General features: G+C 46.4%; 1 protein-coding gene across 2 annotated transcripts in view; it reads right to left on the reverse strand.

Annotated features, from left to right (window-relative positions):
* Positions 1–7,184: 7,184 nt before the first annotated feature.
* The window catches only part of VAPB (VAMP associated protein B and C), a 49,240-nt gene continuing 35,821 nt past the window's right edge, over positions 7,185–20,603 (reverse strand). For both annotated transcript variants that reach the window (XM_081256886.1, XM_081256885.1), the window contains exons 3-6: positions 16,668–16,771; positions 13,043–13,123; positions 10,908–11,084; positions 7,185–8,665 (exon numbers count right to left, since the gene is read on the reverse strand). In XM_081256886.1, the coding sequence (XP_081113012.1) occupies positions 8,507–8,665; positions 10,908–11,084; positions 13,043–13,123; positions 16,668–16,771 (521 nt within the window). In that variant the 3' untranslated portion in view covers positions 7,185–8,506. The remainder of the gene's footprint in view (positions 8,666–10,907; positions 11,085–13,042; positions 13,124–16,667; positions 16,772–20,603) is intronic.

Consider the following 20,603-nt stretch of genomic DNA (forward strand, 5'->3'; position numbering starts at 1 on the left):
CGGACTGGTGCAGTAGTGAGGCTGCTAGTGCAGGTCAACAGTCCAAGCTCAATTCGTTGGCCACAAAGGGTGATTTCCTCCCCCTGCCCAATCCACTTCTATACCCTTTGCTGCACGTGGTTTGCCCATCAGTAAACTCATGTACAGATTCCTATTTGCACATTCATAAACGTGTGTCCTCAGAATCTTCATTTCTGCTGTCATCAGCCCTTTCTGTGGCCTTTTAATGTCCCTGCAGATCCTTTACCGTATGAAAAGCTGCTCAACCTCCTGGAGAGAAACCACGAGTGAAAGCTGGGAAACCAAGTGCGCTTTTCAGATGAGCGAAGATCAAACAGGTGGACGATGCAACACGCCGGTGAAGGAACAGGGAAGGAGGCGGCGCTGGGACCACGTGCTGCCACGTCCTCTGAAGACCATGTGGAGTCACGTGACCCGTTTTACATGCAGGCGCCCTTGCCTGTTTCTCTTCCAGGAACTGTCTCATTTACAGGGGAGTCTGCTGTGGCTGCGTTCGCAGCAGCGAGACTAGAAATGACTCAAGTGCACCTCAGAGAGGGCTGCTTAAGGAAATGATGGGCACATCACCCAGAGAACTACAGAACCACTCCGACGTGTTGTGGCCATGAAATGATCTCCAAGGCGCATCACAAAGTCCACGAGCAGCACTCAGGATGGGGCGGGGCGTGTGTGCAAGAACACACGAGGGCCCTGCGTACACAGGCGCACAGGGGGAGGCTCTCTGGAGAGAGTCCAGCAAGGATGGGGCACCGGAGCCCCTGGAGAGGGGAGCGGGCTTGGGCCTGGGGGACACGGACTTGGAGCTGTCTATCCTTTGGTCTTGTGTGAAGTCTTACTGTTTGCACGTGTGACTTTCCCCAAAGAGGTTAAAATGTTTTCAGTAACGTTTTAAAGAGATAACATCAGAAGATGGAGCCTATCCACCATGGCTTAAACACCGGCACCACCCCACCTCGCAGGCTCGGAGGCAACTTAACACCATGAGCAATCAGTCAATCAATGACAAACGCCTCCCCCAGTAGGTTTACCACACGGGGATGCAGGTCTGGCCCCCATGCTGAAGCCCTCTGGGCAAAAGGTTCCTCATCAGTAAAATGAGAAGGTTGACCTTAGTCACCCCGTAAGTCTGTTTTGGGCACAAAATATCTGATTGTTCACTTAAACCAATTTCATGTTCCTCAGAAGTGGTGATGCAGGGCTGCACTGTCTCCTCTAAAGCACAGCTAAATTGCTCACAGGCCATCCATTCAAAATAATTGTACACTGAAGCACCCTTTAAACATATTCAGAGCACAGAATTTATTGAACATAATATGGAGATGGCTAGTACAAAAGTTCATGCCTCAGCAGGGCAGGTTTCATCAGGCTGACACGGAACATGTGAGAACATGCTGTGAACGGCTCTTTCGAGCTGGACACTGCAGAAATACACCTCCTTCCCTCCGGGAAACAGAAAATTAGCCATAAAACCGTGAATTTATTACATATCAGATAACCAGCATGTACGAGGGTAAAGAGTCCTTTCCTACACCAACTTTTTAAATGAATTCCATGTCAAAAGAGGGCATACAACTTAAAAGATATAAAAGAAAAATTATGAAAACAAAAGCATTCTAAGACATCTCTTAAAATACTCAATTCCCAAAATGTTAACATATACTGAAGTCAGAATAAAAACCCTGATCACAAACCACAGAGATCTTTTTTCAGGACAGGGGGTGAGATACAAAGCATGGAAAGAACAGCACGTGTGACTGAGACTACTTCTTTACTCAAAACAGTTGAGAGGAGGTGAAGGGAACATTTAAATAAAAATAGATCATTTTGAGTTTCCTATAAGAAGTTCCAAATGGCAGCAGTTTATAAATTGTCTTTAAAAAAAATGAAACACTAGCAAAAGAAAGGAGAACCAAATGTATTTTGCGCTTTTCTGCGTAGAAGCGTGAGTCACCTTACTGAGGCTGCTTACGAATGAAAAACACAAAAACACCATCTTTCCCACTGAGTAATTTCTCAGCATCTCATTCAGGATCAGACACAAGAGAGAAGGTAAATGGATCAACGTTTGCTGAATGATGGAGTGGTGAAAAGCAAGAAGCAGTTCTTGTACATGTGGTCTCGGTAGGACAGACAGTAAACTCTGACCTTTGAATCCAAAGAAAATTGTCAAGGGGAAAAAAGTATTTTTAAATGAATGCTGCACTAGAGGTTAACAGCTGAATTTAAGTTACTTCTAAAATGCAGATGGGAATGCAGGCAGCCAGTTCATAAAAAGAACCAGACCTCTTCGTATTACGTGGAAAACCGTGGGGTCGATGTGAGAAACATGCACCCTAATTTATCATCCTAAATCCCCCAAAGCTATGCATTCTTGTTAGCACTAAGCCTTAATGAAATCGGGTTAAGATATGTGATTTGTCTCCCCTAGTTGGCAGTTGCTGAAGGAAACAAACAAACAAAAAGTAACCTGTTCTGTTTCGGCCAGACTCGGCGCTGGGTATCAGTGAGACGAAACCCTCCGGGGCCGCAGCTGCACCTGCGGGAGCCGGGCGGAGCTCCTGCCGTTCAGGATGCAGAGGTGAGCAGGACGGGGAGCGAGCACGGGCTGTGCACCCACCCGCCCTGAGCCAGATGATTAAATATACATCAACCCTGCGGTATAAGAAAGTAACTGTAATAGGGTATTGTCACAGGATCAATGTTCCCTGGTTTAAAAACAAACATTAGCATTTACTTAGCAGCAGAAAACTATTATCTCACAGTACTGTTTTATTCAACTGACATCTTTTAATCAAAGCAATCCGTATTGTGGCAATATCCCAAGGTATCATAGTTGCAAATATATATGGCATGTTAGATAACAGCTATATTTTTGTTGCTACTTCTTTTTTCCTTTCCTACTGATTGGATGCAGGCATTTTCTGATGAATTATTTCCACTAAGAAGAAAACCTGAAGTAATTATATTGAGACAACTTCTCATCCACCTCTACTGGTTTCATCTTTAACTATTACACACAACTGTTTGTGTGTGCTCATGTCTTCTAAATTTTTCAGAATACCTCTGTAATGACAGTAAGAAGGACACCTCGCTTTTCAGTGGCGGGGCCGTAGCTAACAAGAGTGGGGTCTGTGTCGTCGGCACGGGGGCGTAGGGCCTTGTGTACCCCAACTCCTGGTCCTGGAGGCCAAGCCTCGCGTGCTAAGCACGCGGGTGGTGAGATTCAGACGCAGGAGGAAAAGGGTCTGTGAATCTCGCTGGAGGTCCACGTTCACAGCCTGCCCAGCCTGCCTGTCCGCTGATGCGCCTCATCGGGGTCTGCCATTACTGGCTCCCTCCGGTGATTTCCCGGAGAAGCACAGCGCTAACTCGGGGAGAGGTCTGAGACCAGCGGCTCGGCTGCTGTAAACCTCAGCAGGCCGCTTCCGTGATACCAATTTTAATGAACTGCCTTCGCTTCCCATTTAATTCACAAGTTTTGTAAAGCCTCCCTAGAAAGGCTTCGCATCACCGCCTCGCTGAGACAAGCTAGTAATTTTCTTTCTCAAGCCCCCAAATTCATTCCCCAGGAGCATCGTGCAGAGATCTTCAGGCAGTGAGAAAATGGAAAACACACATTTCTTCACTGTCTGAAGTGTGTTTAGTTTCAAAAAGCAAAATACAAAGCATCTGAAGGAGAGTCCTGATTCTGTCTACTTTATCTTTAAAATCACTGCAGAAGGGATGAAGGCAAACGCCTGGAAGGTGTACGAAGGTCAGCGCTGCTGAGATCAGCCCCTGTGAATTCACCGAGGCCTTTCTCGCCGCTCCTCTGACTGGTTTTTGTGGTTCAAACAGCGTCTTGGCGATTTAGGCCCTCTCAGCAGGCTTCCCGGAGACGGACTTCATTCCAAATGAGAGGTTCTAAAAAGGGGCCCCGTTTAACCTCCTGGAGGCTTCATTTCCTCGTGTGCAAAACCAAAGCCCTCACGCCCCCATCCCCATCACAGTCGTCGTGAGCATTACGTCAGTGAGTGAACCTGTCGGATGCTCTGCACGCGGTGGGAGGGCGTCCTAACAACAGCGACTTTCTCTCAGAGGTTACTGTCAAAGCAGCTCTGGCTGAGGAAGGCTTTTAAAAAGACTAATGTTTTCTCCAAACCCAATCGGGCCAGGAACCCTGAGGGACCCCGCTTCACGTGGGGCACACAGGGTCCCAAGCCGCCCTTTCGGGTCGTATCGGATCTGCGTGCCCTGAGCTGGAGTCTTCCGTCTACCGTGCAGGGGACTTTCTAAATACAACCCCATTCCCGCTCATCTCTCAGCAGCAGCAACCTCGGCCCAAGCTCCACTGAGCCCGGCCTCCTCAGAGTGGGAACTCTGAGAATTCCATGTGTTAGTTAAAGCTCCTCCTCCTCTAGCCCGACTGTCTCAACAGGAAGAGGCCACTCCCACCCCAGGGCCCCCGCAAGACGCGAGTCAGTGAACTGCCATCACCAGCAGGGGGAGCAGCGGCCTCTCCACCTGCCAAGGTCTCAGAGGTTAAATGTTACTCAAGTGCACAAGGTGACTTCCCAGCCCAAGTCCCACCTTGCTCTTTTTTTTTTTAAATTTTAATCAAGAGTTTCACAAACAACCCACAACCAGAAACTTGTAATTGGGCCAGTGCTTTGGAGAAGGAACTGAAAATGACAAAAGGCATTCTATTTTGGCATGGATTCTGAGTTTGCAAATATAAAGTGTTTTTTGTGTGCAAAAAATATAGGCACCATTTGGAAAATGTTAAGCTACTTACATATGGTACATATGCTATATATATACACACACACAGCTTGTTTTCAAATTAATGTGAACGGCTATTTAGCTCTGAGCCATCACCTCATTCAGTTATATCTGACTCAACACAGCCTGCAAGTCCAGTACTGGTATCTTCCAATAGCAAGTCTGTTCCTGGGATTTCTTTGAAAGCTTTTAGGTTTTCACGGATCACTGGAGGTTCTTCATTTTTCCCCCTTCTGTGTTATGTAGGTATAAGCCGTCTCTCTAGGTATAAACTGTCCACTGGTAAAAATCAATTTTGATTTTATCAGTATTTATTAGCACTGGTGCCAGCAGTTTAGAAGACTAGAGAAGGAAGACATGCAAACTAGGAGGAGAAAAAAAAATTAAAGCCGGGTCCTCATACCTACAAATAACATAGCCTGCTGGTCTTTCAGTTATTTTGTAAGGTGCCAAGGGAGCTTAAATTACCAATTTTTAAATTCAATCAATAAAAATTTACAGGACTCGGTTACTGCTTGCATCTCTCCGTACCTGCGAGCCTGGTGGCGGGTATTTCTAAAACAAGGACACCGCTCTCAGAGGTGCCGTGAGCCAGCAACCAGGGCAGCAGGCACTGGGGCAGCCTGACTGCGCCCGCCCAGTCTCCCTTCCCGGCCAGCAGCCTAACCAGCTTCAGCCTGGCTCGCTCTAAGCCAGTTTATTCCAGTGACTTGACTCTCACCCTCTCAGGACAGAATAGACCACGGGGCAGAACCGCACATCCATCTACCTGCTCTACTCTCATTTTCCAGAAAAGACACCCAAAATGTGCATGCTTGGGACTTCCCTGGTGGCGCAGTGATTAAGAATCCGCCTGCCAATGCAGTGGACACGGGTTCGAGCCCTGGTCCAGGAAGATCCCACATGCCGCGGAGCAACTAAACCCCTGCGCCACAACTACTGAGCCCATGAGCCATTAACTACTGAAGCCTGCGTGCCTAGAGCCCGTGCTCTGCAACTAGAGAAGCTACAGCAATAAGCAGCAGCACACACACTGCAACGAAGAGTAGCCCCTGCTCGCCGCAACTAAAAAAAGCCCGCGCGCAGCAACAAAAACCCAAAACATTCAAAAATAAATTAAATAAATAAATAAAAAATGTGAACGTGCATATGCTTCTCCAGGTTCAAGATCTTGAGTGTTTGTGGCTCTTAAAATGGTCCCTGAGGGGCTTCCCAGGTGGCGCAGTGGTTGAGAGTCTGCCTGCCAATGCAGGGGACAGGGGTTCGTGCCCCGGTCCGGGAAGATCCCACATGCGGCAGAGCGGCTGGGCCCGTGAGCCACGGCCGCTGAGCCTGCGCGTCCGGAGCCTGTGCTCCGCAACCGGAGAGGCCACGGCAGTGAGAGGCCCGCATACCGCAAAAAAAAAAAAAAAAAAATGGTCCCTGAACCAGAGTGGCGCCTGCTCCACACACATTCTCCTCCCTGACACACTCTTTCTTCACCGACCAGGGTCATTGGCACGGTGTCCACTCTTCCCATCACCACCCTCCTCCTCTCCCTGGGCCGGGGGAAGGTGTTCCCTTCTTCCACTCAGTCGAAAAGCTCAACAGGTGCTTGCCAAGTCCTAGCCCCTAAAACAGAAAGAGGTTTCACAGGATGATTAGTTTTAAGAGACAGCTTTGGATTTTAGATTTTGATTTTTAGCTACACACAAAATGCCACCATCCTCGGAGAAGCTGAATTCCTTCTAGATGCACACGGAACACTTAGTCACTTCCAAAGACCTAAAACACAAGTGTCCCAGGTACTCTTTTTGAGAACTTAGTCACTCGACTACAGGCGCCAGCAAACTCCAGTCTCACGGGCCAAATCCCAGGAGCTGTTCTTGTGAATAAAGTTTTAATGGCACACACAGCAACATCCTTTAAGACAATGTTTACCAACTCCTGCCCTAGAGGAATGGGACTGTACTGCACCCCCAGGCACTATTTGAGGGCCCCCCCCCCCAACCAATCACTCTCCTTTCCAGGTCATCAGGTATTAGAAGCCACATAAAGAGTAATTTGTTGCAACTCCTACACTCAGATAGATTTTACTCCACTTAGAGAAAACAGCAGAAAGCACATGCTTCCCAGCTCAGTCTTCTCACTCCTTTTCCTAAGTACCTGGGTCCACACGGAATAGAGACTGGAGACTAATTTATAACCGGGCAGCCGGCCTTCCATAGCTTCACACCATGGGTGTGTGGTCGAGAACTAGGTCTATTCAACATTTACCGCGAGTTCTCAGGATGTATAGTAAACATGTTATTTCTCATCGATAGGGTTCATTTTTAAATCAATCTTCCAATGATAAAATAATAATGATAAAAATAATGTCTCCCTCCCCCCACCATTTAGCAAAAGTGACAAAATGACAAAAGAACTCTTAATTTGGGGGCTTTATTTTAATTTTTTTTTCTTTTTAAGATGCTACATAGTCAAACAGAATTGGATTGGTCTTTTATGGCATAAAATTAATTCACAAGCTCTCAATCACTACTTGATGGATTATCTGACGATTCTCTCCCACCCCCTCCCAACCCCACCGAGCCGGTTTCCTCTCTCCTCCCCCCTCTGCTGCCTGACTCACCTGCCCTGATCCCCAGCTAGGGCCACACGGGGAAGGCCAGGGCCACACTGGGGCACGTGTGTGGAAGCGTGAGTGGTGGCTGATGAGTGGAGCAAGAAGGAGCAGCACAGAGATCGGTACACCCCTTCCCCGCAGCAGGCGTAACCCCGGGGTGACTGCCACTACCGAGCACTTCCCTCCCCATGAGAGGTGCTCTTTATTTGCACAGAAAACCACTTCCTGGCAGCTGTTCTCCAACATTCCAACGAGCCGCACCTCCATAAGTGTGTACAGCCCAGAACCTCCAGCAGCAATGCCAGCTTCACCCAGCAGTGTTAGGTAGCACAGGTGACTTTAGGCCACAGAGTTAATTATAATCTTGTGACAAGAAAACATGAGATGAAATACATTAAATAAGTTAAATATGCATTAAACATCTCTGAATAACAATTCAATCTCATGACACGAACCAATGGTTATCTAGCTTGGTCCCTTTAAGAGAACAAAGCCTTCACTGACTTTTATTTCCAGAGTACTGGGTCACTCGGGCAACACACACCTCCCACTCGTGACAAGCACAGCCGAAGCTGCCACAGCGCCGTTCTTCTCGGCCTCAGACTCTGTCCATCAGTCCCAGGGGACTGATGGCCGGGGCAGACATGGAGGAGCAGCCCGGAGGGAGCGAGCAGCGTGGGGAGGACGCCTTGGGGGGGATGCACTCTCCACCGCACTGGGCTCCGCTCCCCGAGGGCCAGCACCAACAGGCAAGGAAGAGTGTCATGTTGGAAGAGAGGTGATCAGCAACGTGGACCAAGGCTACAGGTGTCTAAAGTGACATGTACAACATGCCAGTCTCGTTTAATCATGGTTTCCCTGTCATTAATAAGGATCATTCTTTTCCCCCAATCATTTACTACACGTGTTAAACTTTCTAAAAGATTGTTATTTTATGTTCTATGTGTGTGTGTGCACGCGTGCGGCAGCACACATGCGCAGGGAGGGGTAATTTAAAGGCAAGACCTGTGAGATGTCATCATCATACATTAACTTCTTTTTACACGCGGTTATGATACATTTAAATCCCATGATATGGCAGAGCCATCAATCCAATTTACCATCCTTTGCCCGCTGCCTCTACAAGGCGATCTTCCCTATGATTACACCAACGATAAAGAACAAAACCACCAGCGCGAGTAGCCGGGTGCTGAGGCCCTCCTCCTTCCCAGCCGCGGCTAATGCAGGAACGGGGCTATTGCTCTGCGCGGCCTTCCTCATCCGAAGTCCATCTTCTTCCTATGGGAGCAAACACACGTTTCAAAGACAGTCCAAGGCACCAGAGCAGCAGCCAACTGTACAGCTTGGGGGATGCGGTGGGGGGGGGGGGCGGTGATGCTCAGACTCGATCACATGATGAGGTCCCACCTCCTCATTTTGCAAATGGAGAAACAAGCCTACAGAGAAGAGACTGGCTTGAGGCCACCACGAAAATACTGCCAGGAGCCCCTCTTTTCTCCCATCCATCCTACACAATGCTGCTGGGTACCTTTTTATACCACACATCTAAGCAGGGGACTCCCTGGTTCCCCATGATATACAGAAAAAAACTCTTCAGAGAAAAGATTCACAAGAAACGACCAAGTGGGGGACCTGGAAGCTTTCAATGGTAGAGCTCTGTATATAGTTGATATCTGATGAGTTACAGGTAGACTGCTGGATCAAAACTGTGATGTGTGTAATATTAAAATGTAACTGAGCTTGATACATGCATCTGAAATATTTTCTACTTAACGCATGGAATTCCCACCAAAGAAGTGACTCTCTTTCTCATACACATGAAGATAACTTGGCCATTTCCCCCCGCACACACAGACCTGTACGAACAGAAGCTTTTGCTTTCTCCACGTCCCCAAATGGGGCGCACACCAAGGCTTTCCTACCCGGCTAGTTACCCCTCGACTCATCCCTGATGCCCGCACAGCAGCTGCACTTTCTCTTCTTCTCCTTCAGTCCGTTCACATTCACAAAGTGCCTAGCAGGTCTTGAAGACAACAGGCATCCAACCCATCGACCTTCCGTGACACTCATGGCCATCTCGGTGGCACCAAGCATCACACTCGTTACCAGTATTCGTATCGGGGCCTCCCCGGCTACCCTGGTTAACAGGGAGCTTATCTTAAGGGCAGGGACTGCCCGTGTCTGTATCCACAGAGCGGGGTACAAGGTAGGGCCTCAGGAAATGTGCTGGCCAAATGACAGGAAGAAACAGCACAAAACAAGAAATCGGTGTTTGGCAAGATAAAGAATCTTCTAATGTCAAGATTTGTCTGATAATATTTTAAAGACACTCTGCTCATGGGGCATGGCCAATACGACTGCACAGTGATATATGACTGGTGCTGTTCGATTAACTTTAAAAAAAAAATGGGCACAGCAATACAGCATTTATTTTATTGGGTTTATATAGAAGCTATTTCTACCTATTTATCACCTTAAATGGCACAGAAGTCTGTTTCTGAAAAGCAATACATTCAAGGAGAACCTTTAGGCGTATCTTAAATTTTTAGCCAAAAAGTAGTGTGTCAGCTTCATAATTTACTCCTTACTAAAAGAAGTCGAATCAAGATTACTGCCAAGAAAGAAGATGATGCCATTTCCCAAACTCTGTCAGCCCTTCTGTGTCTACTACCTTGTTCAGAATAAGAGATGGAAAATTCAACTGCCACGAATTTATGACGTGTACCTGGTGCTATGCAGTGAAAGAGTGAAAAAGCCTATCATGTGGTTGGGGTACATGATCACGATGAAGAGAACAGATCAGCCTCGAGATTTAAGCCGCAACGAAAGACCCTATGATCAGACGTTCAGAAATGCTCTCTTGAATACTGTGTATGAAACAGACATACTTTTAACACTGGAAGGGGCCTTAAAGGGGTTTTGCGAACAGAGGCCTGGGAGCCGCTGTGACTAACAAAGATTCACAGCGAGTCCAAGTGTGGCTGGTCGTTTCCACAACACCGCAGGCCTCCAAGACCAAGTGAGGTGCACCTGCTCCCCTCCAATGCCAACCACCGGGTCAATGGCCACAAGCTGGAGACTCTGGTTCCCTGTAATTTCCACCCATGTACGGCGACAGCTTCCCATCTCCAGTCTCCTCACTGCGTTAACGGCAGGATGAGACCCTACTGCCTAGACCTATTTAGGATCCTCATGAAACGGAATTTTGCCTCTGTTAAAACAGAGTACAGGTCAGTATTTACCCACTTAAAAAAAGATTCTCATCCAGTGGGGATGGAGTGGGGTTTGAACATGTGAATTCAAGATAACCCCTGCTGTTTTATTTTTAGTCTCAGAACTGAATTTCCATTTACACTAATGGACTGTTTTGTTTGTTGCTTTTACACAAGGTGACAAGAGTTTATATTGTGCAAATATAAAACAACTCTACAAATTCAGGAGTCCATCAACTTCCCCACCCAAGATCACAGTGAAAAAGCCCCTGTTCCCCGCAGATGATCAGAAAATAAAATGCCGTTACCTTGAACTGCTTGTTCTCTTCCCGCAGCCTCTGAACTTCACTCTGCAGCCGCTTACATTCTTCCATCACCTTCTTAACTTCAGTGTCATCCAAAGAAGAACTCAGAGTTTTAGACACTGTTGGTGTTTCTGTCTTTGATGCAGTTGTGGATATAATTTTATTTATTTCTACATCATGCTGTTCAGAAATAAATGAAAGCCCAAGTGTCACCAACTATGTAATAATGGACTTTTTAATGCAAAGTAAAGTAGTTCTCAGCAAACACCACACGTGGTAGCGTTTCATCCACACTGTAAAATGCCACATTTACTTTTAAAATGGATCACTTTATCTAGTATCTTAATAATCTAAAGCAACTGCGCTCCAGAAATTATGGATAAGGGCAAATAATGAAGTTCGGCTGAGACTAACACTTCAAAGAAAGAGACAAGGGGCTGTGCATACTGCACTATCAAATTCCTGCCATGCAGAAGTTAGCATACTGTAATTGTGCAAACTCAGGAATTATCGGCCACAAATTACTGTCACCACGAAGATCTGAACACCCCCAGGACTGGCTGAGCGGGGGTGGGAGAAGGCCAGAGGGGACGTAACACAGAGGGCGATTTATTTCATGAACTTAGAAAACCTTGAAGATGGAATGAAGGTGCAGTAAACTCAGTGTCTACAATATTTCAGCCCGGGGAAGCGCCACATTCCTCCATTTCCTCGGCCAAAACTGTGCTGTGACACACTCTGGAGCCCGGCTGGGGATGAATCGGTAGTGGTGGGAGGGCATGGTAGCACTCAGGTGTGTCGGGAAAATAAAATAACTGGGGATCGCTGCCCTGGGGGTTCCATGCAGCAAACTGAAAACTAGGAGCTCTACCCTTCGTCTCCCAAGTGAGAAGAGTGAGGCCCTGAAAGGCAAGGCCCCAACATACAGAGCTAATCACCTAGCACAGAGCTAGGGCCAGAATACAGATCTCACAGCGTCCACAACTGACCTTCCCAGGACAGACGTGTAATGGGAAGGGGGAAGGAAAAAAAGACCAGAGCCATTCAAACCAACAGGATAATGATGGTGGTCAATTCTCGAGCAGAAAGAAAATGCTCCGTAGTTTCGACACAAAGTGTCAGCATTCCTGGAGGTGGCTACGGAGAATGTGGAGGAGGTGAGCGTTTCTGTTTCCCACGTCCAGCTGTTAACAGCCAGGGTGGCTGAATGTTCTGCATGTGTTTTAAACTGTGTTTTTAATACAATTTATTGTAAGTTTTTTGACTAGGTTGAAGGGAGGTCCACATTAGCGTTACGGATACAATCTTCTCTCTCCAACTGGTCACAAGCCAGGGCCACGACAGGCTTATCCCTGGGTTTCCCACAGAGAACAGAGAGCTGACGGCTTGGAGGAAGTCGCTCCTTGCCCTCACCAGCTCGGAACGCAAAGGGGGCGATTCTCAGCAGGGAATGATTCTGCCCCAGCAAGGGCACATCTGGCAATATCCGGAGACATTTTTGGTTGTCACAGCTAGGGGGTGCTACTGGTATCTAGTGGGCAGAGGTCAAGGATACCGCTACACATCCTACAAGGCACAGGACTGCCCCCATGGCAAAGAATTATCCCGCCCGAGTGTTAATAGTGCTGAGGTTGAGAAATCCTAATCTAAAGGCGTATTTTGACTGAAGAGGTGGGTGGGGTTCAAGGGGTAGAGAGGTGGTGCTGAGGGAAAGTGTGGACGGGGAAGCCTACAGGCGGCACTTTGTAAAACAACAGAACCTCAGAGCTCACCACCACCTGTCCACCAAGCACCATGATAAACGGCAAATTATTCCCTTTCGGTCTTACCCGCTGTTAAATAGCAACCTATAACTTTGCCAAGTCACAGAAGCATTTTGGAATTTATGACATTTCAACAGCCAACAGGTTGCACTTTTCAAAGGGAAAAAAATGTTTCAATTAGCTGTCTTTCTGCAAGTCTCTCAAAGGCAGATTTCATGAAGGCCCACTTATTTGTTAACTTCAGCTTATTTTTTTCTTCATACATCAGAAGAAGGAAAATAATTTGCCAACTTAAATCTTGGTTTTGCGGGAGATGGTATGCAAATAAGCATCAGCTTGCAACATTCAATTACTGTTAACTATAAACATACTTACTGGTTTATCATTTTCTGCTGGCAATTCAAACACACATCTAAGTTTTGAATCCATAAGGTCTTCCGGTTTTGCCTCCTTCCACTAAAACAATTTAAATTTAATAATCAGGATATTATAAAGCTGCTGGAGGAATAATTTTCTTCCTATAACTGACAATTTCAGAAAAATACTCTTAATGAGAAAGCCCTGATGTATATCAAATAAAGAACTTAGTTAAGTCTGCTGAGATTTCAATATTTTTAACATGACCAGATTAAATACACTAGCTCTCCTGAATATGTATTATTCTTCACAGACCCCAGTCTTGCCGCTTGACTCCTCAAAGCCCACCAGCGCTCCCCCTGTCGCCAGTCTGCGGAAAGCACACGGGACCAAGAAGACCACCACTGATCCAAGAGGAGTCTTCTAAACTGCAACTGGACGGCCTAGGGACATCTGGGCTCTCCTTAAGAAAACACAACTTACTTCGCAGGGCACATCCTTCTTAAGAGAGAGCAAGCACGCACTATCTGGGAGTGGTTTTAGAACGCTGCCCACTACCAACAGGGCACAAGAACTGGCGGGCCCCTCTCTGTGGGCACCGCTGTCTGGGCTGACCCCCACTGCCTCAGTCTGCTGGTAGCAACACCTTCCTGACTAAATCCATGCTCTGGGATGATGCACTTCTGGCTTACTCCTCCTCCTCTTGGCAGTGGAGGACAGGAATTCCAGGTGTTCTGATCCTTACAGACCAGCAGAGCAGGAAGGCTGCAATACAGAAAAAGGGACGAACTCCCCCAGCCTCACCCCAGAACCATGCAGGAGGCAGCAAGAGCAATACAGTGCCAAGAGCCAAAGACGGGAAATCATCTTCATGTCGAACAGCAGGGAACCTCCACATAACCCCTGGCGGGTACAGTCAATGGAACAGCAGGCCGTTCAAGGGATTCTGAGGAGTGTTTAATTGCATGGGGAAAATTCGCAGGATATTAAGTGAAGAAAGTACAAGCAATATTTTAAGTCTGTTCCTCTGCACACGCGCGCGCACACACACACACAGAGTGTACGTGTGCCTGCGTGCGCTGTGTCAAAAGAACATCGGGCAAGGATCATCTCTGGGCGCCAAAAATTACCAAGTGAAAGACTGCTCGCCGGCAAGCGGGACGTTCGTGTGGCCTCCAAGTATCTGATTACTCTGAGTATCACAGATTACCTATTAACCACAAGGGGGAAATGTGCTTTGACACTGGGGAGAGTTGGCATTCACCATCTTAACCAAGTAATCAAATTTAGTGTCATCAAAAGAGGGACAACACAGCATTAAATGCCTTCTGATATGATGCATCATACATGACACCACCTAGGGACTATTCTTGCCAAAAAAAAAACATTTAACCTGAATTTAATCATGAGGAAATAATTGGACAAATCCAGAATGTGGGACATTCTACAAGTCAGCTGGCCTGGACTGTAAAAAGGGTGAGAGTGCTCTAGGAGAAGAAAAACTAAAGGCCATTTTTGGAACAACTGGAAAATGGTGAATATGGGTATGGGTTTCTCTATTAAACATTACTGAATCAATGTTAAGCTTCTTAGCTGTGATAATACGACTGTGGCTATGTAAGAGACTGTCCTTGTCTGAAGCAGTTAGGTGGTGAAGTGTCATGAAGTCTGTGTCTTACAGTCAAGTAGTTCAGCAAAAAAAGAAGTTTATGACAGCAACGAAGCAAATGTGGCAAAATGTTAAACGGTGCATCTTAGTAAAGGTTAGGTGAGTAGGCACTACTATCTTTTCAACTTTCTGTATATCAAAATATAAAGAAAAATATTTTAAAGTAAAGAAAAAGCACAAGGCTCTCATTACAGTGGTTGGGTTTAGTATAAATAAGCTACAGGTCACTTAGTTTTATTTTTGCTCATTTGTATATTTCCAAATTTTCCAACAATGTACATTTCATATAAAAAAATTTTAACTGTTATAAAAGTTATCATGGAAGTAAAATTCACCTTTATTGTACATAGAGTGCCTGGCCTATAAAAGTGCTCAGGTAAAACAGCTGCCAGATGCCAGACACTATGCCAAGTGTCCTACATACACAGCACATTTAATCCCACAACAGCCATATGAACTAGGTTTTCATCCCCATTTTATATGTGACCAAACCCTCAAGAGAGTTAATGAACATCGCCCAAGGGCACAATGTTAGTAAAAGGCAGAACTCAGCTTCACACCCAAGGCACCCAAGCCCATGCTCTTTTCACCAAGCCATGCAGCAAAAGCCAAACAGAATATATTCTTGGATATTCCATATTTTGCATTTGCCATACATTTTCTTGATCACACAAAGTAACATGAAGTGACACATCATGTTCCAGGAAATAAAAGTAGTGAATGTCTCAAAAGTCATTCCTACTCGAAGGAATCTTAAAGGAAGCCTCCTCTCACTGATGTCTCTGAAACCCCCAAATATCTAGCTTACCCTTCATTTCCTACCCAGAAGTTAAACATGCATGAAGGTGGTCAGTTATGCTTTTCCAAGATGAAAAGAAGCAGCTGCGTGGTGGCACGGGGACATGAAGGTAGGCTGTGCATGAAACAGCACTTAGTATAAAACTTTGGAAGAGAAGCAGCAGTACGGTGTGAATCCTAGCGAACTCAAATTTGCAGGCATTCCTCGGACGACTTCAGTCTCCTAGTTTCAGTGGGCGAACTGCAAAGCGGTGAAAATGTTGAGGCAGTCCTGCCCTCCGTTTCCAAACTGTGAGGGCTAGACAGTCTGTCCTCACTGGTGCTGTGGATTTTAAGGTTTATCAATGTATTGTGATTCACGCTCACAGCACCAGGATGCCTGCTGATTTATTTAAGTGAAACCTTGGGGAAGAACTACCATTATAATCTTCTTCTAGAAAAATCAATACGAGGGATTGATTGCAGGGCCCCGCCCCCATGGCTACGAAAATCTCAAGTCCCTCACATAAAACGCTAGGACCGTTGGCCCATATCCACAGATGCAGAACCCACAGAAATGAAGGGCCAACTGTCATATATGAATTATTTATTTTATGATTTTTTACCAAAAAATTTTTTTTACCAAAATTAAGAGACGGAGTTAAACATGTATTTAAGCAGGGAAGAAAAAAAAAATGAAGGAAACTTGGGGAAAAAAACAACAACAAAAAACCCAGAATCATGCTTACCAGAACCAAGCATGAAAAAATAAATGCCTAAAGGGTTGAAGGATATTTAGTATTCAACTCTCTCCCATCCCTCTGGGTTCTGGAGGATGGGGAAGATGTGGTAGGAAGGTTCTCTATAGTGAAAACTGTCCTTTTCTGTGGGGGGAATGGGAGGGGGGTGAAGGGAGAGAATCCTCAGACCATTCAAGACACAATCCACCAGAAGAAGGCACTGCAGAAGGCAACCAGATATAAAAGTCAGAAAAGAAGCGTGTTCTAGAAAGTTATGTGAAATGTTAAAATCAAAGTTTTAGAAAAATCATAAAGGCAGTCAAAGCACAAACCTCCCTGAAGGCACCATTCCCCTTTACAATCAATTCTGACACACTTTGAAATGCATGCACCCACAATTCTGCACCTAATCATTTCTTTTAATTACTGAAAAAAATAAGAAGCATTCAGTACTTACTACTGCTTCCATATCAGAAGTGTCAGTTGGAGCAAACATAGACTGAACCATAAACTTGTGTTTACTTTTCTCATTGGGATCATAATCGAAAGGCTGTAACATCACTGAGAAAGAAAATATTTCATTAGGAGGGTCAGAGCTTGGTTACCAGCAGCCATTTGTTACGTTAATTACTTGTAGTTTGGTTGTACATAGTTTACCAGGATTCTCTCATCTGAGCCTTAAGAAGCCCCAGGTGAAGCGAGCAGGTCAAGGTGACCAGCCTCTCCCCCCACTTTGCAGGTCTCAAACCCGAGGTCCAGGCAAGTGAAAGGACTTCCCCAAGGTCCAACAGCAGGTAGTGGCAGAGCTAGGACTGGGGCTTAGGACCCAGGTCTCCCGATTCCCAGTCCACTGATCTGCCGCTAGGGCACACCTGACCAAACATCTGCTACGGGCCTTACATCCAGGTCAACCAGGTAGAAACACCTGTGCCTGTTTTGATCTCTTCGGGAACTAAAACAGAGTAATCCAAGACATCTAAGGAACTGTTTTAGCTTCTCTCTGTCCTATTTCCCACGTCAAGGTCATCAAAGTAATGCTTCAAATGCAATTTTGCCAAGAATGTTAGAGAATTTTCAGAACCAGCACCCTCAGGGCATGGAGAAAACACCCCCGGCTTACACCCTTTTTCTCCCTAAGAACCTAGGGGAGTCTCACGTAAGGGCTCCCTTGACTGAGCAGGCCCACTGTACTGCGGGAGGTACCGTCCTGTTCTGACTGGCTGCCCTAGGACCTACCACCCTACCCCATTAAATGACAGCTGCTTTAAAATACAGGTTTTGGGGGCTTCCCTGGTGGCGCAGTGGTTGAGAGTCTGCCTGCTAATGCGGGGGACACGGGTTCGGGCCCTGGTCTGGGAAGATCCCACATGCCGCAGAGCAACTAGGCCCGTGAGCCACAAGTACTGAGCCTGCGCGTCTGGAGCCTGTGCTCCGCAAAAAGAGAGGCCGCGATAGTGAGAGGCCTGCGCACCGCGATGAAGAGTGGCCCCCGCTTGCCACAACTAGAGAAAGCCCTCGCACAGAAACGAAGACCCAACACAGCAAAAATAAATAAATAAATCAATAAACTCCTACCCCCAACATCTTCTTTAAAAAATAAAATAAATAAATAAATCTCTCTTTATAAAAAAAAAAAAAAAAAATACAGGTTTTGCTACAAGCCTTTGACTAAACCACACATCTCATTAAGTTCCCTGAAAACTAACTTTTCCATACACAGGAGAAGCCCGCTGTAGCCCTGACCTTGATAAGAGCTCCCCGGGACTGAGCGTCTCCCTTGGGCCAGAAGCTCAGCTCTGCACTTCAGCTTTATCATTACCTCAAAGGCAGGTAATGTTGTGGAAGTTGTTTTGATGGCTGTTCTTCAGATGAAAAAACTGACGCACAGAAAGGTCGGCTAACCTGCCCAAGGTCACACCGCGGAGGAGTGGACACCCCAACGCAGGTGGTCTGACTGGACAGCCAATGCTCGTGGCCGCCACGAGGGGCTGTGGCTCCCTGTCCTCTGACAGCGCAAGTCCTGTCCTTCTCCACCAGCACCTCTGCTGCTGGGCACTCATCAGTGTTCTCTTGCCCTTGAACACCACTTAGAACTTCCCAGGTGCTGAAAGCCTCACAATCAACCACCCCCTGCAGCAGATGAAGGGCACCTACCCTAAGCCCGAGCTTGTAAAGGAATCGTGAAGGGACCTGCTCAAGGTCACTGTGCTGGGAAGCAGCAAAACTTCGACAAGGAGCCACGTGCAGTCAGCACCCCTTCGGCCACAATGGACACTCCAATTCGAGACGGGGTCACATCCTGCACACACCCCAGACCCACCATCACATATCTTACAGAACCACACGTGAGGAGGAAGAGAAATACAAACATCCCCCTCCGTCTCAGAGATGCATGGGTCCTTTCTCTCTTGGGCACAGAGAAAGTCTATCAATATGTTCAGTCTGAGGACCCCAAATCCAAAGTGTGACCATAAGCAGAGAGAACAAAAGGTGGTTTAAAACACAGGACCACTCTACTTGAAATTTTATTCTTGCAGATGTAAGGGCACAGCTCCATCCTGGAAAAGCAGTCCTTGCTAGTGGCCTGGGACCTGGAACGGAGACAACTCTGCCTCTGGCATCACAGCTAGCAAGAGCTCTCCTGTGGAGAGACCTGGAACATCACTACACACCTGGGCTTGACATTTAACCTCAGGGACAAATGACCAGATTAGCAGGTCAAAACCATGGACTCTTATTCTGAAAGCTAAATTCCCATTGCGTTTTTTCCACCTGCAAGACTGCAACAAGGAAGAGGCATGTGATAAAGAAAGAAGCCAGTGTCTTCACACGCACTGTGATCTTCCCTGGACAGGAACCGTCAACTTTTTTGGAGTTGGGTCACAGTCTTCAAACTACTATCAGATTAATATTTATTTTAAAAAATTAAAGTGAATTAGGTTTTAAGAATTTCAGATCTCACCTGGCTGTGACGAAATCACACTCTAGTATTTTTTAGAATTGGAAAGAAAAGAACTTTGTCCTAGACTACACTTAGATTTTCAGCAGGGCACAGCTCTGGTAGAAAAACTGCCTCATCCTTGAGGCTCTGCTTTCCCAGCTGTGAACCATGGAGGGCTCTGAGGCTGAACAGGATTACCTGTAAAGAGCCCAACGCCCAGAAGACGAGAGCACTCAGAAGACACTCATTTTCAGAGAAGTTGGCCCTTCAGCTCCAGTGACACTGGATCACACACAGGGAATGGATGGGTCCAGAACCCTAAGACAGCCCCACATAAAGAGCCCCGGGAAGACCTGCGGCTCCCTTTCCACTCTTCTCCCCGTTCCTCCAGGGGGTGTAAGCCAGAAAGAAGGGCTTGGTTGCAGGCACGTTCTAAAGCAAACTGACCCTTCCTTTTTCTCTCTGCCTCGCCCCACGCTCCCATCCCCAATGCCTTCGCAATGTCCCAAGAAAGGAAAATAACTTTTACTAGGGCCTAGTACAGACTAGGCACCAAAGAAGGAATATTCTCCTTAGTTCTCCCATCAATCCTCACAACAATCATAAAGATGGCCATGTCCTTATGTTCTAGATGAGAAGACAGGGCTTGGAAAGGCTAAGTGGCCTCCCTCAGGTCCCATGGACAGCGTATTAACTGTTGGAACCAGAGCTCCGCACTGGCTTTGTGTCCACAGTCCAACTTCCACACCACAGGCTCTCGAAGTGTTACTCCCAGACCCCGAGACCCACCCCTCAGGTGGTCCATAAAGTCAAAACTGCTCATAATAATACCAAGACGTTACATGTGACATGACTTTTCCACTGCACTGACATTCAAAGTGATGACTGGCACAAAAGCAACGGTGGGTGAAACTGCTAGTGCCTGAGCGCAGACTTCACTCAATTCCAACCCTTGACGATGCATCTTAGCCCTCTGTACAATGAAATGACAAGTACACATCAAGCATTTCTGCTGCCTTGGGAAAAGCACCTGTGCGACTGTTTGGGTTGTGAGCTCAACTGGACGCTTTCTCATGGAACCATTTACTTGAAAGAACAACCAACAGAAAAACTATGGTTATTCACACCTGGGTATACAGCAGATATTTTCCTGAAAAATGAATGAAGGGAGCCTGTCACTTTAAGGAAAACAACTTACAGCTGTTGCTGGTGATAAACACCAGGCATTCACACAAAAGTTAGAATACTGGAAAACCTCTTTCTGCCACCAAGAGCTTCACAGTTTCCTGAAGATTTAAGGACTTTTCCAATAAGATCAGTGGGAATAGTAACGAATGTACTTTTTTGATACTGTATAATGAAATGTCAACAGTTGGAAGATCTGTATAACTCAGCTAGCATAATATTACCAAAGCCATCAAGTGTAAGAGAAACCAATGCATTTTAGTGAAA

This window comes from Mesoplodon bidens (assembly GCF_964165515.1).
Source record: "Mesoplodon bidens genome assembly, chromosome: 15".
NCBI classification, from domain to species: Eukaryota; Metazoa; Chordata; class Mammalia; order Artiodactyla; family Ziphiidae; genus Mesoplodon; species Mesoplodon bidens.